The 17,970-nt window shown below is 43.8% G+C and overlaps 1 protein-coding gene across 5 annotated transcripts in view; it reads right to left on the bottom strand.

Moving 5' to 3' along the window:
- The window catches only part of USP47 (ubiquitin specific peptidase 47), a 50,420-nt gene extending 45,970 nt beyond the window's left edge, over window positions 1-4,450 (bottom strand). For 3 of the 5 annotated variants that reach the window (XM_074543841.1, XM_074543842.1, XM_074543844.1), the window contains exon 1: window positions 4,180-4,449. In XM_074543841.1, the coding sequence (XP_074399942.1) occupies window positions 4,180-4,437 (258 nt within the window). In that variant the 5' untranslated portion in view covers window positions 4,438-4,449. Of the gene's footprint in view, window positions 1-3,416; window positions 3,891-4,179 lie in introns of those variants that run through there. The other 2 variants (XM_074543843.1, XM_074543845.1) reach the window with 2 other exon arrangements.
- Window positions 4,451-17,970: the final 13,520 nt, after the last annotated feature.

Below are 17,970 nucleotides of genomic sequence, written 5' to 3'. Positions count from 1 at the left end.
GCTGCAGTGCCCATCAGGCACTGGTACCTCTCAGGCAAAACCATTTCATCAGCTCATTGAGAGGTGCTGATACTTCCCTGTCCTGATCATCTTTCCATGCCCAGATGAAACACCCAGCTGACAGCAAGGCAAAGGGAACGCTCACTGGGAAGCCCCATGGCTGGAAAAAAAGCAGCTCTGGAATTCTACTCCAAGCTTTATTCACCAAACTCAATATCTACATGAGCATCATTCAGAAAGTGTCTGTTTGCAAGGAACAAATTATTTGGTGAACTTCCCTGTGGATTTTCTGTTTGTTTCCTAAATTTGATTTCCAAAATTGCTGCTCAGTCAATGAATTAGTCAGTTTCTCTAGTTGTCACAACCATTCCTTTATGTTTTGAGATGGAAAGCAGGATAAATTATGCAAGCTGTAACCACTTGTAGAATCTTTTGATACATGGAAAGAAAAAACAAGGATGTCATCAGCACTGACAAGAACAGCATCCCTTTGCTAAAGAGAATTGCAAAATATCTTAATCAGATTCCTGCTCTTCTAATGAGGAAGTCAGAATGATACCCATCAAGAGACACATTTGATTTGTTCAGTGCAGATGATTAAAATGGACTCATTAGTGCAGGGATGAAAAGACTCCCATTAGTGAGCTGAGAGAACTCACACCACCTTGGTCAATTTAATGGCAGCAAGTATATATTTAATATTTTTTATTTATTTATTCTGACAGGTGTACTTTTTAGATAGTTCATGCTAGAACATGTTGAAAAGCATCTGCACAGCATTTATTTAATCAGTAGCACAAACACTTCAAAAATCTCATAGCAGAACACACTTCTCATATTATGAGCAATACTCACTAAGTTCTCATACATCTTGATTTTCAAGATAAATCTCTGTAAAGTTCACTTACATTACCAGTAAACACACATAGGCACCTTTCTCACCAACTGTGTTGGCAAGAGTATTTTATTATTTTCTATTTGAGGTAGATTTTCCCAAAATAAGTTTCAAGTCAACTTTTCCTGTAAGAAACACTGAGAGCCATAGAAATGTTCTCCCATCTGATAGCAGCATTTTCTTATTTTCATATTTATCTAACTCATACTATTCACCCTCCCTTCCCAGGGTTCCTGGGTAAAAATCCACACCTATTAATACAGCAAATTTTATAGAACATGCTCAAATTTTGCTACCAGGGTGCAGCAATGAACACTTTTTACTCAGTGACTTCTTTTTATTGAATATAAAAGGAAACTGAATTGAATCTTTTCATCTTTTAGATGAAGAAAGCGAAGTAACTGAGGATGAGGAGAAGGAAGGAAAGGGAACAGGGAGCAGTTTAGACTGAGCCCCAGAAGCAGAGAACAGGGATTCTCACAGGGAATGATGGTCCCACCATTGCAGGCACAGCTGGGAAAGCACTGGGCAGCTGCAGGGATGCAAGAGTGAACTCACCAAGCACCTGCATAGCCCAGCCAAAATCCTTCATGCAAAAAGAAATCCCAACACTGATCTATTAGAAACTGCTTTCATACATCTCCTCCAAAGGAAAAAGAACTTTGTCTCAAAGTTATGAGCAAGAGAAAATGACAAGGCCCTGATTACTTGGACTTCAGAGATGCAGCTGAAGCTATGCAAGGTCCAAAAGAAAACCTTCCATAAGGGACTAATAAAAGATGAACCTTTGTATCCATGAAAGCATAGTACTACTTACAAAACCTAATGAAAACATCCCAGCAATTCTACTTTGCAAACAGCAGCCTGAGCTCCTCTTAATATATAAAAATATGGATAAAAACACAAAATCAAGACTCATAATCAACTTAATACTCATCCTTCCCCTCCACCACACAGAGACTGGCAGAGTTAGAGACACCTCCCACCACTTATCTACCACGGCATCACTAACTTGTAGACAAGAACCAAAATCCTCTTCCCATCCACTGCTTTGGGTGATTAGTCATTCCCTAAACCAGCCTAAAGCAAACTCATTACATTTCTTCTCGTTCCTGCACACTGGAATGCCAAGGCAGCTCTGGCTGTGTGCTCATCTTCAGCACAGGCTGGTGCAGAGCCCAGCTGAAATCTCTGAAGCTGCACAAGGGACACCAGCCAGCCCACCAGGAAGGGACAAAACATCAACTGTGCTCCTCTATCCATCCCTGGAGGGCACAGCTGAAACTCCCAACGATCTGCTCAGCCTCCAACTGCTCCTAGGGGCATTGCAGGAATATTTAGGAGCAGGCTGTTGAGAACTCAGAGACTTGGGGAATTCTGTTTACTCATAGCTCAGCGTGCTCGGCAATGGGACTAGTAATGAATCTCAGAAGGACTTAATGGGAATGCTGCAGTGTAGCATGCTAAAATTCCCTATCACTAAAAAAATGAGGTTATACTGAAAAACACTGGAAAAGTTGAAGATAAACTTCTGTTACAACATATATATAGATATAACCAGATGGATTTAACACAAGTAGTTCATCTCTTTTCCTTCTCAATTTGATTTCACTAATATTCTCTTCAGTTTCATTTAGAGACACAACAAAGAACTTGACAAAACTTGCTGAGAAAAAACAACTCCTCCCGTTAGCACTATCAATGTACAAAGTTTATAGATTTCACACTGTTTGTTTAAGATACCCATAGCTATAATCACATAAGATTCGTCTTCCTTTCCCCACACTTCCCCCCCTACAGATAAAAGTACATTCAAAAGGCTCCTCCAATGAGTCAGTTAAAAATACACAGCTGAATCATAAGCATATTCTGAATACAACTCTAAAGCCAAGGGGGATACTATTAATACATATAACTAAAGACACAGCCTTGGCTAGCTGCTTTTATTAATATCTTGTCTATTCCACTTCTCTACAGCTGCTGCCACAATGTTTCTCCTGCCACTATCCCTTATCTGTTTCTTTGGTTTTAAAATTAAATCTTTAAGTATATCAGCTACTCTGTCTTCTGGCCTAGTTTTATATTTGTGAAGATTTTTGTTAGAAGTTAATATTCAAGTACATTAGCTACTACATTCCATCTCTTTTTAAGTTTCTGGAGATTTCACTTTCCTGTAAAAGACAAAATAAAGTCTTTTATACCTTAGTATTTCAAGTAAGGACACGAGGTAAAGCTACCTTTTTCCTACATATGCCCTGTGTTTACATGCACGAAAAATTGTTTCTAATATTCAGTGTTGTTATTTGCTTCCCAGTTCTACTCGAGAATACCATTTAAGGCTCAGCACCTTATTTTGCTAAGCCCCACCAAAACGGAGCCCTTGCCTGACAAAGCTTCCCGTAAGAACACACGACGGAACAGGTAAATGTAACAAACACTGACGTTCGATGAAAACTCCGGCAAGGCTTTGAGTAATTGATCAGAACTGCAAAACTGTCAGAAAAGTTGGCAAAACGTGTACCTGCTCAGGAAACAAAGTTTCTGCTGATACTACTCTACCAGCAGCTGCTTCCAAACATTTTATGCCATCACTTGAACTCCTTCCTCTGCACGGTATCGCTCCAACTTGACACGTGTCATTCGCCTATCGCTGCAGGACAGAGGCTTCGCCTTCCTCTTTTTCTCGGGCTCTTATCTCCAGCCTATGGCCAAAAACAAGCCTTTCCCCTTCTCCTACAGCAGCGGAGAGACGAGGGGCCCAGAGCAGAGCAAACAAGCCGCTGCTCGACCCGTTCCCCCCGGCAAACACCGCGGGCACTGCCGCCCGTCCTGCCCTGCTCCCGGCCCCTCGGCCGAGACCCGCCGGTTCCCGGGGCCGGCTCCCATCCAGGCCCCTCAGCTGCAGCCCCGCGGGCCGGCAGGAGCGGCCCCGCTGCCTCCAGCCCCGTGACACCGGAGCGGCCCGGCCGGGCCCCGCCGCGCAGGCCGGGCTCCCCGCATGCCGCGGCACGGACAGGTGCAGCCCTGGGGCCGCCCGGGGCCCTGCGCAGCCCGGGCTCAGCTCCAGCCTCCTCCTCCTGCCCTGGCCAGCCCCTTCACCCGCGCTCCACCGTCATCCCCGGGCCCGCACAAAGACAGGCCCGCGCCCGCCAGGCCGCGCACCGAGGGAGCGGAGCCGAGCCAGGCCAGGCCGGGCCGGGCCGGGCCTCCTCCACTCCCTCCTCGGGCGGCGCCGGTGTCCCGGGCCTCCTGCTCGCCGCCGCCGCCTCCATCTCCCGCCTCACCTCCTTGGGGACGAGCTGGTTCTCCTCGCTGGGCACCATGGCCGGCGGCGCGGCGCGGAGCCCGCAGCAGGCTGAACCGAGCGCCGTCGTCAGCAGCAGCGGGAGGCGGGGGGACGCCCGCGGCTCATCCTCCCCCTTCTTCTCCTCCTCCTGCTCCTCTTCTTCTTCTTCCTCTTCCACCTCCTCCTCCTCTTCCTCCGCTTCCACCTCCTCCGCTCCCGCGGGCAGCGCCGCGGCCCCGCCCCGCCGCCAATCCATGGCAAAATGGCCGCCGGCGCGGGTCTCGCGAGAGTCGCCCCACCCCGGGCTCGCTGCGTTCCGCCGCGCTCATCGCCCTCGGCCCGGCCGCGGCGGGTCCCGCTCCCGGCCTTGCTGCCGCTGCCCGGCCCGGCCGAGTCGCGCGGTGTTCACCGAGCACGAGGGGCGGTGTCGGAGCCGCAACGCGGAGCCTCCGTGGGCGGCCGGGCTAGAGCTGCCCCGCGCACGGGTTATCCGTGGCGCCGGGATAACCCCGTCACGTTATCCTGCTCTGGGGAGCGCCATGGGGCCTGCGGGGGAGCAGGGAGGCAATAAATGGAGTGGGCGCCGTCTGCGGACTTATTTAGGGAAAGACTGCACGTGCCGCGGGGCTGGTCGCTCATGGGGTGGCCTGGATGATCTCAGAGCTGTTTTCTAAGCTAATTGAGGCCGCGCAAATGCAGCAGCGGGAGGCGAGCGGGGAGGGAGCGCGTCGGGGCCACTGCCCCAGCGGCCGCTCGGGGCTCGTCGGCACATGGCCGAGGGCGCACTTGGAGCCGGGACGGCCGGGCGAGCTCAGGGAGCGGGGCTCAGGGCCGGCCGGGGGCGCTCAGGGAGCGGGGCTCGGGGCCGGCCGGGCGTGATCAGGGAGCGGGGCTCGGGGCCGGCCGGGGGTGCTCAGGGAGCGGGGCTCGGGGCCGACCCGGGCGCTCAGGGAGCGGGGCTCGGGGCCGGCCGGGGGCGCTCAGGGAGCGGGGCTCGGGGCCGGCCGGAGGCGCTCAGGGAGCGGGGCTCGGGGCCAGTCTCGGAGCTCGTCAGCACCCGGCCATGGGCGCGCTCGGAGCGCCAGGCCCCGCCACACGAGCTCCGTGCCCTCGCAGCTCCCCGGCCGCCCCTGGCGGACACTGGAGGCTCTCTCCGTGCGATTCCCTCGCCCCGTTACGGTGCTGGTGCCAGCTGGAGGGGACGCGTAAGCACAGCCCGCTCCCGCTGGCATGCGGGCCCGTAGTGGTGCCCAGAAGCTGTTCCTTGAAGTCATGCGATGGAGTTCAGCATGTGCTCGCTGTAAATCCAATGTTGATAGCTCGTTTTCAAACGGAGTGCAAGGCTGTTTCTGTGGCGTTGCTTAATTTGGGTTTTGTCCACAACAATCTGAACTATATCTGGTTTTTTGTGCCACCTAAAACACACTAAAAGCCAAAATACTAGAATAACTAAAACGCACACTTAGAGGGAATGTAGTTGATGTCTACTTCACTGCAAAATAGTTTGTAAGTGAAAAGCTTTCTCCTTGGCTAATGAACTATGCTATTTGGTAGCTGTACATTTCTGCACAACTGTTTTTCTTATTATTTTAGTGTCCTCTTGTGGAAAAATGGAGTACTGAGGATAGGTTTTGGTTTGTGTCCATGAAGTTTTGGAGTTTGGGGTGATTTTTGAAACCCGTTGTACTGGAGATTGATTTGATAACTCCCTTTTCGTGTTCAAAGTGTGTAACTTGTCAGGTTCCTCTGCTTTCTCAGAGATAAGCGGCAGCTTTTAGAATTAGGATATGTTGTTAGTGTTTCTATTCATATACTATATTAATACTTTAAAAAAAGGCTTCAAAATGGTAATTTCTGTAAATATCATCAGTGGTTTTATTTTCATCTTTTAAGTGTGCTGTGGAAATGCTATATTTCTGGCTTTGTTGTGGTTTATTTGTTTTTTCTTAAATTTTTGCTCCTTGAGTAAAACACAGACAATCCTCTCATTGAAAAACTTAAAGCAGTTTTTAAGTATATTTCTGTTTTGCATTATGTAACTTCATGGGTTCAAGTTGTTTATCTTGTAAAGGTCAGAGGGTTCTTTGGCACAGGAGCTCTTGCCCTGTGGGTTTGAAACATGTTGGACCTGAAAGCCCCTCATCTTAGACCTTTGAGCTCTATTATGATAAAATCAAGTACTGAGACAGGAACCTGCGAGTCCCTTGCTGTTAATGTTACTTCATGTTAGCACGGGGTTTTGTAGAGCTGCCCCTCTACAAGAGGAAGAAAAATATCTAAAATAGTAGGGGTTTTGATGGGAAAGGCAGTGTGAAATGAACGAACTCCTGTAATTGTGAAAAGAGATGTTTTACTCATGCGTATCAGCTGTGTTGTGCACTCACACCCCACAAAACCTCTCAGACTTGGAGGATTCTTCCTCTGGGTTGTAAGGAATCCAGAATTCAGGGACAAGAAGCTTTCAGAGATGTTACTTTGGCAAGTTCTTTTGACTCTCTAAAATGGGATGATCTTACATGTTTGTTTTTGCTGCTGTTTGTGCATAACAAAAGAAAAAGCTGCACAACTCAATGACTTTTTGAAACATATTGTTCTGTTACAATAAAGAGGTAGCTACCATAAATATGTGCCTGCTAGAGTTGTTTTTTAATAAATACTTTGTTAGATCCTCCTGTCAACATTTAAAACTGTGCAAACGTCCAGTGTAGCATGTGTGCATAAAACATCTTTAATGGAGTAATAATGTCTAGTTAATAATTAAATCTGCAGCAGCTTTTGTAATTTGTGGATGCTACAACATTTAATCTCTTTATGTGAGACTTCTTAAAGAGGAATATTCAGTATTTGAGTTTCATGAAGAGAATCCTGGCCTTACATAAAGGCTCATTTAATGCAGCACAGGTTTAACTTGTTATTAATGTTGAAGGAGAAAAACTGATGCCTCAGACTGCAGTTGATTCTGGATTTGCAGGTACAGGTAAATTTGTTGGGCTGTTGATTGTCAAACTTGCTCAGACACATTAATGAGAGTCACAAATGCTGCAGTGTGTCTGTTTTCAGTCAGTCCAATGCTTGTCACACAAATGTATGCACTGGAATAATGGAAATACAGTTACGCAATGTCAATGTGCTGAAGGAAATAGCAAACCTCTATTTTAAAGGATGCTGAAGTTGTAAATTAGTCTGTAGGAATGGGATACCTCCTTAAAGATTGTGCACTTATCATTCCTCCTTGTCTGTAAGGAGTCACTGAACCTTGTCCCAAGATTTGACAAATAATTAATAAAGTTGTGAAGAAAGTTCTGAGAATGAAATGGATGCTGCCATCTAGCTCTTTCCTGTGTGCAGTTAGATGCTGTAAACTGATGTCTCTCCCAAAGGAATGTTAGCCTACCTCTCTGACATGGAAAGAGGATTGTGTCGATTAATGCCATGGATTTGGGATGTCCTCTCTGAAACTCCTGGTTTTGGTTTTTCAGATAGGCTGTCAGTGGGACATCCATGGCCTGGTTTAGAGGTAGAGCCAACTTGCTTGGTTTTTTCTGTATTGTCCTGTTAAAAACACCCAACCAAAAAAACCACAAAAAATCTCCTTCCCACCAACCAACTAAAAAAACCCGAAAAATCCCCAAATTCTCAAAACCCCTAAAGCTGAAGTTTGCAGTCCTTGGCAAGGTGCTGCCATTTCCCCCAAATATCCCAGCCCTGGCAGAGCTCGTCTGCACTGTCAGCACTCTCAGAAAATACAGCTCAAGGCCTCTTCCCTTTTCAGTCTTTGGCAATTCCACATCTGCTGATAGAAGAGATGTGTGAAAGTTCAGGATATCACAGTCCAGCAGGTCATTGCACTGCTGATTTACTTTGCAGTTTGAGCCTCAAGTCGCTTTTCCCCAATTGCACAGCAAAATTTGGAGTATTTCTCTGAAAATCTGCCTGTACCATCCAGTCCTTTCAATAAGGAAAGTTAAAAACATAATCAGTAAATTCAGCCCTTGTATGGATGGAGGGGAGAACTAATAGGAAGAATAAATAGAATTAGTAGAAGTAAAAAAGAGAAAATTATGGAGCTCAGCATCTTTAAATGCCCTTTTAACTAGATAATAAGCTCTTTGATTTTAGCTCCTTAAGTATGAAACAGATCAATAAAAGGCTAAAGAGCAAATAAAGGTCTTTGAAAAAAGAACACTAATTATTTTAAATTATTCTGTATCTATTAAAATGCTTCTATATTTCAGTACTGTAGACTGTTTCTTGAATGTGCTAAGTACTTGAATCAAGACACTAAAGATAAAAATTTTTAAAATTATTTTCTATGTATTTTAAAACCCCCATATAGACTTTTGTGTTTGAAGATTAATATTTTGAAGCAGAATTTTAGGAAGTAAAGAATTAATTTGAAAGAGTTGAGAATGGTGGGGAAAATTAAACCATAAAATGGGAGATATACTATGGAAATAGTATTATTTTGCTTTAGAGGGACCAATCTTGCAGGTCTTGTGGTTGTAATAGGTAGATAAGCAGCCCTCTGAAGTGAAACATCATGAGATTAAGGAAAAAAATTGTTTATGTTCAGTGCTAAACATTGTGTTCTGCAGTTCCTAAGGAGTGTTTTCTGCCATAATCTTCATGAACAGGCAAGTGCTTTTCTCTCCTCTGGCGTGGTATTTCATGCCAAGATCTTTTTGATCAAAACCAGTAGGGGATTATTTTAATTAATTATAAATCAGCAGCCTAGATTCATTAACATTTTTGTTAAAGATTATCTTATTACTCTACTTTCAAGACCCAAGTGTTCAGATACTGGCTTAGGAAGTTAGTTGTCTTTTCCATGATAGCACTAATCTAATGTAGGAATTCCCACAAGAGTTTGGAACTCAAATGACAGTTGTAAATAGAAGTAGAAATACTGCAGAGAGTTTTGCAGGACCGTGTATTCCTTTTTTAACACGGAATTCTTTTACCAGCTTGGCTTAAAATTTTCAGCATTGTGGTTTTGCCTTTCTTCCTCTGAAGGACACTAACAGAAAACTTCAGAACCTGGGAAATAGAATTGCCTGAGCCTTCCCTGCTGCTTGCAGTTAACAGGAAAATATGGAGGCATCAGGAAAATGTAATTATTTTTCCACAATTCTTCTGAAATCTGAATTGCAAAAGTGAACTGTCTGTCTGCAGATACAGATATTGCCCATGGGAAAGCAAGAAGGAAGGAGAGCTGCCTTGAATTCATACCATGACAATAAACTAGTCATCAACATGGTTCAGTTACTTTGGAGGTTCAAAAAGAGCTCGCTGTGTATTTGAAAGCACTGAGTTAACACTTGCTGCATGTGAGGAATTGCTGTTGCAGAGTCAGCCTGGGACACAAAGGCAGCAGTGAACAAGAGGCTGGATGCAGCGTGCCCTCGGTACTCAGGAGCTCTCAGTATGGACACTCAAGGTATTTCCAGCTGCCCTTGGCTCCTGGGGAATTTCATAGCTGGGGTTTGCACCAGGGGCTCCCAGTGACCCTTCAGTGACGTGTAATATTCCCAGTGAGTGCTAATTATGCTGCTTGCAGCTCTTTGGGCAAGCAGGAAGTGGTTTCCCATCCTCAGCATGCCCCAGCACATAGAGAACATTCCATCCTCCCAGAGTTGGGTTCCTAGGTGGCCTTGCCCTGCATCAAAGTTGTTTTCTTCACCTTTTCTTTGTAAGGTGTCATGATAATCGGTGTGAAGACACCTCACGGCTGCCTGGGCTCCACCCCATCCCCTCACTGAGAAGAGGGAAGAAAAGGCACCTCTAGAATGTCTCAAATCCCATGGCATGGAGTGCCAGGGCAGTAGGTGCAGCAGGATTTGCTGTGATGTGCCCAGCAGTGCAGACCTGCCAGCCTCTTGACTGGGCAGGGCTGGAGGGCAGGTGGGGACTGTCACCATCTCCCCGTTTCTGCTGGATTGGTGCTTCCTCTCAGTGCTGACACCACTCTCTGCTTTGCTCTGTGCTCTCAGATAATTTCATTCCACTGGTGGTGGGAGGAACTTTGTGCTTTGAGGAGTGCTGGGCTGGACCTGGTTATTTCCTAGCTGGTTTAGGATCTCTGATGGGACGGGAGGTGCTTGTCATCTGCCCTCATTCCTCATGCCAGGCCTTGGAGCAGGCTGTGCTGAGACCTTGCTAAAGCAGCTTTTAGGCAGTCTCTGCATAGCTGGTGGGAGGCTTGGTCTAAAACCAGCTGCTGGCTCTGTGGCTCTCCAAGCTCAACCTTGTCCTTGTTTTGCAACGTGCTGTGCGTGTCCTGAACATCTGCAGCCTTCTGGGGCTTTAAGGGCCACTCTGCTGTGGGGCTGGCTGATCTCCTTCTTGCATTAATTAACGTAGCTTTACCTTTGGCAGCAGCAAAGGGAGCTGCCAGAGGTCTTGCATAGCATTTCAAATGTCAGCTGCCAGCACTGGAGCTCTGGCAGGGGGAATGTTGTCACAGGACAAGTGCAGGGAATGCCAGTGTGGACACAGCATGAGTCAGCCAGGGCAGGGACTTGTGTACAGAGTATCCTGACGTTGGTGAAATGCCCTTTGAAATGTCTCTCTCACTTTGGTCACAGACAGGGAAATGCTCCTGGGTGTTGTGGTTTGTACTCAGCCCTGACTGTCAGTAGCTGTCAGAGTGTGGGGTGTGCACTGATCCCGTGGTGCTGGGAGTCTCTTCTGGCTGGAAGAGTAGAGCAAAGCATGGGTGGTAAGAGTGTTGAGAGAATGTAGTTTCTGAAAGCAGTAATTTTTGTCACATGTATCTGAATTTTAATTCTTTTTAATGGATTCTTCTTCTGTCAGATTTGTAATTTGTTTGTAATTTATCTGTTGATTGAACTGAATTAACATGGGATAAATAAAAAAAAAGTTGTAACTACTGTTCTTACTTGTCATCATTGCGTTTGTGAATAGATGTGTCTGGAGAGCAGTTGTTTCTTCAACATTTGGATTAGAAGGCTTGGCTGCAGAATTGGAATCTTGTGTTGGCTGTTAGTATGGGAAATAGATTTCTTTCAATATTGTTACTCATTTGCAGTGAATTGTACTGGCTATTTCAAGTTAGATGCATACCCATTTACCTCTCACCTGTGGTTTAAACCAGGCTTCTTAATTGGGCCTGTTGGATGTAAGCACATCTTGCAGAGGTATCCACATAAGTTCCAGGTAATCTGGACTGAGTCCAAATCCTCTCCTGAGATTTAAGTCCTCAGCAGAGCATTCTTTTCTGTGCAGTTGTTAAAGGAAGAGGGCTCCTTGGGGTTTTGGGGTGGCTGGTTACTAATGTGCAGCCATTAGCTGCATGGGGTGTGCATCCATGGCATGCAGGGGTGCATGAATCAGCAGGGTCTCAGTGCCAGGCTCAGAGATGTAATCACAGGCTGGCCACTGCAGTATTTGCCACAGTGCTTTACATACGGAATTAATCTGTGTCCTTCCTTGTGCTGGAAATGTGTGCCTTTGCATAGAAGCTGCCTTTGTGTTCCTTATGGGAATAAAAGATTTCTGTTAAGCAGCCCCGAGCAATTTTAAATTCTTACATGTACTAGAGCTGTGCTTTTGATACCACCAGCAATGCAAATACTTAGAGGGAACCAGATTCCAGTCTTGCTGATGGGAATGCTCTTTACTAGGTTTAGAGTAATCTTACATCAACTTTTTGATGTTCTAGGTTTGTTTCTGCCTACAAGAAAACTTGCACACACAATAAAGCTCCCATCCTGCTCTGCATCCCAGACCTGGGCTGTATGGCAGGTTTGTCCTTTTGAAGTCTGGCAGGGTTCCCAAATGGGGAAAATGCAAGCCTCAGACTGTCAGAGGCTTTTTATCCCTGCTGCCCAAGAAGTTATAAACAAAGATAATCAAAGCAGATGTATTTGTCTTTTAGGGTTTTTATCTCTTCTGACCTCTGAATTCTAAGAAATATGAAAGCATGATGATAACATGTTTTTCTAACTGCAGATTTTCTGCTAATACCCTGATCATTCCTCAGTCTATTCTTCCTTATTTTATGGCTACTCCCTTAGCCTCTTCCTTCAGAGACAGGCTGAAAGTGTAGTTTGTCTTTTGTTAATCTGCTTTTTGTATCTCCATGCTATTCACTTTCGTGTTTTTGAATTTACCCAGGATGGCACTACTGCAGTACACATTTCAGGCATGAAGAGGTAAATGAAGCTTGGGCTGACTGCCTCATGATAACACCCATATTCCTGGCAGCCTGGGGATGGATGGTGGTTCCTGTCACATCCAAGGACTTTTTTCCTCTTTGATTGCCACATTTCTGTACAGCCAAAGTAGATTTAACAGTGTCTTTAGAGGAGTCCTTATGTACAGTCCTTGGCTGTAACAGCACTTTGAAAACTGAAAGGGCAGCTTTTTGTGACAGGTAATGAAACCAAGAATTCCTACGTTGAAATGAACAAAAATAATGTTCATACAAAGGTGTTTTGAAGATGCTTTTGTGATTTAATTTTTGGAAATAAATTTATGGCATAAGAAATGATTCTCAAAGCCTCACTGCTAATCTGATTCTGGTCCTTTGGCTGCTTAAACCATGGCACTACCTCAGGATGAAATATTTAACTGTTTTTTTTCTTTTTATTTGAGAAAGGGGGAAAAATGAAAGCATTAAGAATTAAAGTGGACGTGCAATTTTTAAAAATCTTTAATCAAAGTGATTATTTATTGAGATTTCAGAGTAGTTACTAGTGCTGCTCTGGCTATTTTAATTCCATCCTATGACTGAGAATGGTGCCGCTCAGTTCACTTGGATTGCTTAATGCCATTTTTCTGGGCACTGTTGTGTTGTAAAACAGTAGTTGGGTAAGGTGGTGTTTCAACCAGAGTTAGTTTGGTACTAATATGCAGTTTGGAGAAATCTGGTTAAAACTGCAATAGCTGGGGGACATCCACAGGCAGAACTAGAGAGAGAGATATGAAATTCAAACCCAAGGCACGCACTTCTACCTCATCTGTCTAAAGCCTTGAGGCTTGAGGGTGAGAAGTTTGATTTTGAATACAAGGTTATGTTTAGTCCTGTTGTTCCCTTGACTGTTTGCTGCAGTACATCACAGCAGTCTGTAATTTATTGTTTAGGTACATGAGATGTTCAGTGTTGCTGCAGCTTTGAATCTTGGAAATAGCTGAGGTTTATGATTTGGAATATCCACTTAGATTTCATTAGCAATTTTGATTTTTCTTGCCTTTCTAAAAGGGAAGTCCCTTTGCCTATTTGCATTATTTATTTCTACTTAGCAAACATCTAAGTCCACAGTGTCACAGCTGGAATAGTTGAGCTTAGAGTTTTGTATCAAGTACACAAATCCTGAGATAATTAGAGTAGTGATGAGTGCTGCTACCCAGAGAATGAAATTTCTGGTTTTCAAAACTGAGAGTAACTCAGACAATGTCTTCTGCTGTAAACTGGGTGTATCTGTACATTAGAAGAAGTTAGATATTAGAATCCTTTTGTGAAATGTGAACTGCAGCTTGATGTTTTTTCTTCTTTGAATTTATAACGTGCCTTGATGTCCTTAAAGGAACCAGCAACCCAAGGTTTTCTGGAGAGCACAGTTAGACCTTCCTCTATCACTGTGCTAAGAGGTTTGATGTGAACAGATTCACATTTCTTAGGGTCTGCAGGGAGACCATTTAAATTTAATAGTGTGCTCTAACAGCATATTTAGCTATGTTTCCTTGTGCTCAGTGAGCACGAAAAGAAATGGAAATTTCAAATGTGGAAAGTGTGGGAACAGCATCACATAGATGCATGTGAACATTAGTCTTTACCATGCATGATGCCACTTATGACACCTCAAATTTTGCAAATTACTGTATATACTAGATTTTTTTTCACAATCATTTCAAGACTTCTCTCTTTTCCTAAGCTCTCCCAGTTAAACCTGTGTTACATGGCTTTGCAAGGGTCTTCAGGGTGAGAGAGACAGATGAGACTCTTGGCTTCATGATCAGAAGGCTGGATTTATTAATTTATGATATATAATACATTATGACTATACTAATAGGAATAGAGAGAGAAGTTCAGAAGCTGCTGAGCTAAGAATAGAATCGGAATGAATATCAACAAGGGAGCTCTCTGTGAATCTGTCCCAGAGAGCTTGGTCCCTTGATTGGCTCTTAATTGTAAACATGGAACATGGGCCAATCACAGATGCACCTGTTACATTCCACAGCAGCAGATAACCATTGCTTGCATTCTTCTTCTGGGGCCTCAGCTTGCCAGAAGGGGAAAAATCCCAAAGAAAGGATTTTTATGAAAAAATGTCGATGACAAACCTGGAAGAAGGAACTAAACTTGCTTAAGTTATGTAAATTTGAAGGTTAACGTGATGATAAAGAACCGCCCAGAAACGGACGTGGCAAGGTGAAAGGCAAATCCAAAATGTTTGGAAAATAACGAGAGACAAAGTGAGAAAAAGAGAAAGTGAAATGTGATCTCTACAGATGAGATCTGTGTCCCTGGGAAAATGCATGGATAGCCATGATGGGGATCATAGAAGGAATCAGCAGCTTCAAAAGAACAAGCAGGACACTGTCCAGCTGCTTTTTTGTATTGTTTTTGTACCCAAAGACATTCTGGGAAGAACCAAAACAATTACCCAGGTGCTTTTATAGGACAGAAAAGCAAAAGCAACAAAGCTACTTCCTGATACTGCATTAGACGGCGACAATTGAGAAAGCTTGGTTAAAAAAATCTATTATAAAAACGCTAAAACTTTAATATCAAGCGAAATAAATCAATCTCTGTGTCCTTTCTATTTCACAATAGTCTTGTTGCTGAAAAGCTGAGCCTGGTATAAGGCACACAGAGGCAGCCCAGCTCTGTGGCTCTGCTGGGAGCTGCTTTGGGGCTGGAATTGGAGCGAGCTTTAAGGAGAGCAGGAAATTGCATAAGGACTCTCTGTTGGCTGTTTACTGGGAGCCAGTGGCACTGGGATAAACATCTGTGCACAGCACAGTGTCCCTTTTGTCACCCAGCCTGACAGCACTGGCAATGGCAGCTTGGAGCTCAGGGCCTGCATTCAGGGAAGCCCATGGGGTAAGGGAGATTGTCTCTGAGAGGAATAGCAGATTTGTCCTTCCAAACAACCTGGTAGGTAAAACTAGACTGGGAGATAAAAGAAACAATGGGAAGGATTCCACTGTTGATGAATGGAAAAAGAATGGAAATTTGCTTTTACAAATAAGCTTTAGGTTTGCTGAGAAATGAAATGAGGCATTGAAAGATGAAAGAAACAATGGGGAAGACAAACTCCTAAATTCTGTAAGAATTAAAAATTAAAAGGAGGGTTATCCGTTAGAGGAAAATCTCTGGTATCAGGTGTTTTGGGAAGTCTGTGCCTCTCAAGTACCTCAGAAATGGGGAATGAGAGAAGGGAAATATGGGAAATTGGGATAAAAAGGAGGCTTCATCCTCCAAAAATCTGAGGGATCCCAGGGAAATGCCCCACGGCCTCTCCCTTTATTCGAATAAAGCAAAAGGACTCCTCTGCCTCCTTTTTGGACATAAACCTCTGGCGTTTGTGGATTAATTTTCCTAACATCACAGACTCTTGGGAACTGGGTAAATGTGGTGCTTTGGAGCACAGACCAGAACTTTTTAAACCCAGAAGCTGCTTCTGCCAATATTTTTATTTATTCAGTAAGCTAACTTTAATAGACACACCTAGAAGTTGAAAGCCTTGCCCACTGCCCTTACCTCTCCGTTCCCCCATGATGTAGAGGTATTTTACAAATTTTCCTAAAGTTCTTTGAGCAGAGAAAAGTGTGGTGAAGAGAGTCAGGTTTCTCAGCCTGACAGTGAGATGGGGAAGAGGAATTTGCCAGCAAGGGAGTGAGCAATGCAAGCAGAGAGCATCCACAGAAATACCTGCAGGCTGACTCAGCCAGCTGGCCTCCCTTTGCCTTGCACAATTAGAAGGGATGATAATGAGTGCTTTCCCCACTAGGAGATGCTGGTAACATTTCCACATATTTTCTAAGCATGTGTAAATATTTGGACCAATTAAACGTCTTCCTGCAGGTGTAGTGTTGTCACAGGAAAGGGAAAATCGTGATTTCACCAAGTAATAAATATTTAATGTTATGATCAGATGCTGCTACATTAATCTTGTTTCTTTACTCAGATGCTGGGTTTTCCAGAACACCAGACATGAATCCAGTGCCAGAAAACAGGGTGAAAAAAACCCAAACCCACCAGGAATTTAATAAGACTAAAACATCTTTGTGTTCCACTGCTAAGCAAACCACAAGGAATGTATTTACATGGATCCACTGGCAGTTGCGAGGGCTGATTTATTTCAGTATAGCAGAAGATAGTGAGTGGATTGTAAAGAAGTGTGCCCTTACGTTGAAATTATTACACCTCTAGCAGAGATAAAGAATGTTTGATTTATCTTATTGAGGTCTGTGTTCTCCCCAAGCCTTCTGCACAATAACATCCAGAGACCTCTGTGCTCCATCGTACAACATCAGCCAGTTAGGGTGTCTTAGAAGAATATACTCTTTTTCTAATTTCTGAGCTGGGGATAGTTTAATTAGGTTCTAGCTGAATAACTCAAGCTCAACAACCATGTTTCAATGTTAATGTTAGGTTCTGGTAACTGGAAAGAAAGGTGAGCATTACAGAAAAACCTTTGTGCTGTTCTTTTCTGAAGGAATTGTCCTTGGTACTGTGACAAGTGTTCATCCTGGGCATCTGTGAACTCCTGCAATAACTCACTGTAGGTCATGTTTAGGCTGTTTTAGGAATGTGTTTATTTTCAAGGAACACCTAGCAAATCTCTGTGCAGTTGGTTGTGTTGGGAGACAAGAAAAAGAGAGGCAGAAGGTTGAACTGAGTGTTGGATTTGGAGCTATCAAATTGAAAGGAGTTCATAGAATGTCACAGAAATGCTGTGTGTTCTGGCTATTTACAAAAAATACTAGTCCAAAAATAGCGTAAGTATTGGGAAAATATTTTACTTGTCTTGTTAATCTTTCATGGCAAATTAGTTTCTTCTTCATCAAAAGAATTCCTACTCGGTTTTGATTTAAATAATGCAGTTATTTAAATAAAGTTCTTTAGTGCTTCTTCTATATTTTCTAGAAAGCCCTGTATTAATGTAAAATTCAGTATTGCATTTCTATGCAGGGAACACGATCCTTCTCCTTCATCTAGCAATCTGCATCACTCATACATTCTTTTTTAAACCTTCAGATGTAACCTCATTAAATATTTAAGGCATAGCTCCAACAGAACAGTGGTAGGCTGCCCTTTTCTTAATCTTGCCCTGTCTTTTCATCTAAGAACTTGTTATTCAGATGTTCTATAAAACACAAGAGGACCTCAGCACCACTGCTTTGGGTTTTGGACTTTCTGCTGGATGGGTTACCCTTTTTGAAGGCTTCCTGCTGTTATAGAGAAGTTCTGCAAGTGAAATCCTGCATTTCCCAAAATTCCACGTAATTTGGGACTCCTTTTTCCTTTGCTTCTGTGGTGAAAGGTTCCATTAATTTTTAGCTTCTCTGTAATTATTTCACTGCATGTGTTGTTGTGTGTTTATTTGCTGTGCAGAAATAATTACTGCAGCCAGGAATGATAACCAAAGAAGAAATTAATAAAAAGAAAGTCGTTTAACCAGTACAAGCTTAAGTATGATGAACAGTTCAGGTGAAGGTAATTTATTCTAGAAATTAATGGGTTTGAGCAGCCTTGTGATTAAAATAAAATTGTCTTTCTTTGGTAACTTTTCTTTGTGTTTTGTTTTCTTTAATGTCT

Source organism: Zonotrichia albicollis, chromosome 6 (genome assembly GCF_047830755.1).
Source record: "Zonotrichia albicollis isolate bZonAlb1 chromosome 6, bZonAlb1.hap1, whole genome shotgun sequence".
NCBI lineage: Eukaryota > Metazoa > Chordata > Aves > Passeriformes > Passerellidae > Zonotrichia > Zonotrichia albicollis.
This window is presented reverse-complemented; position numbering and strand designations above follow the sequence as displayed.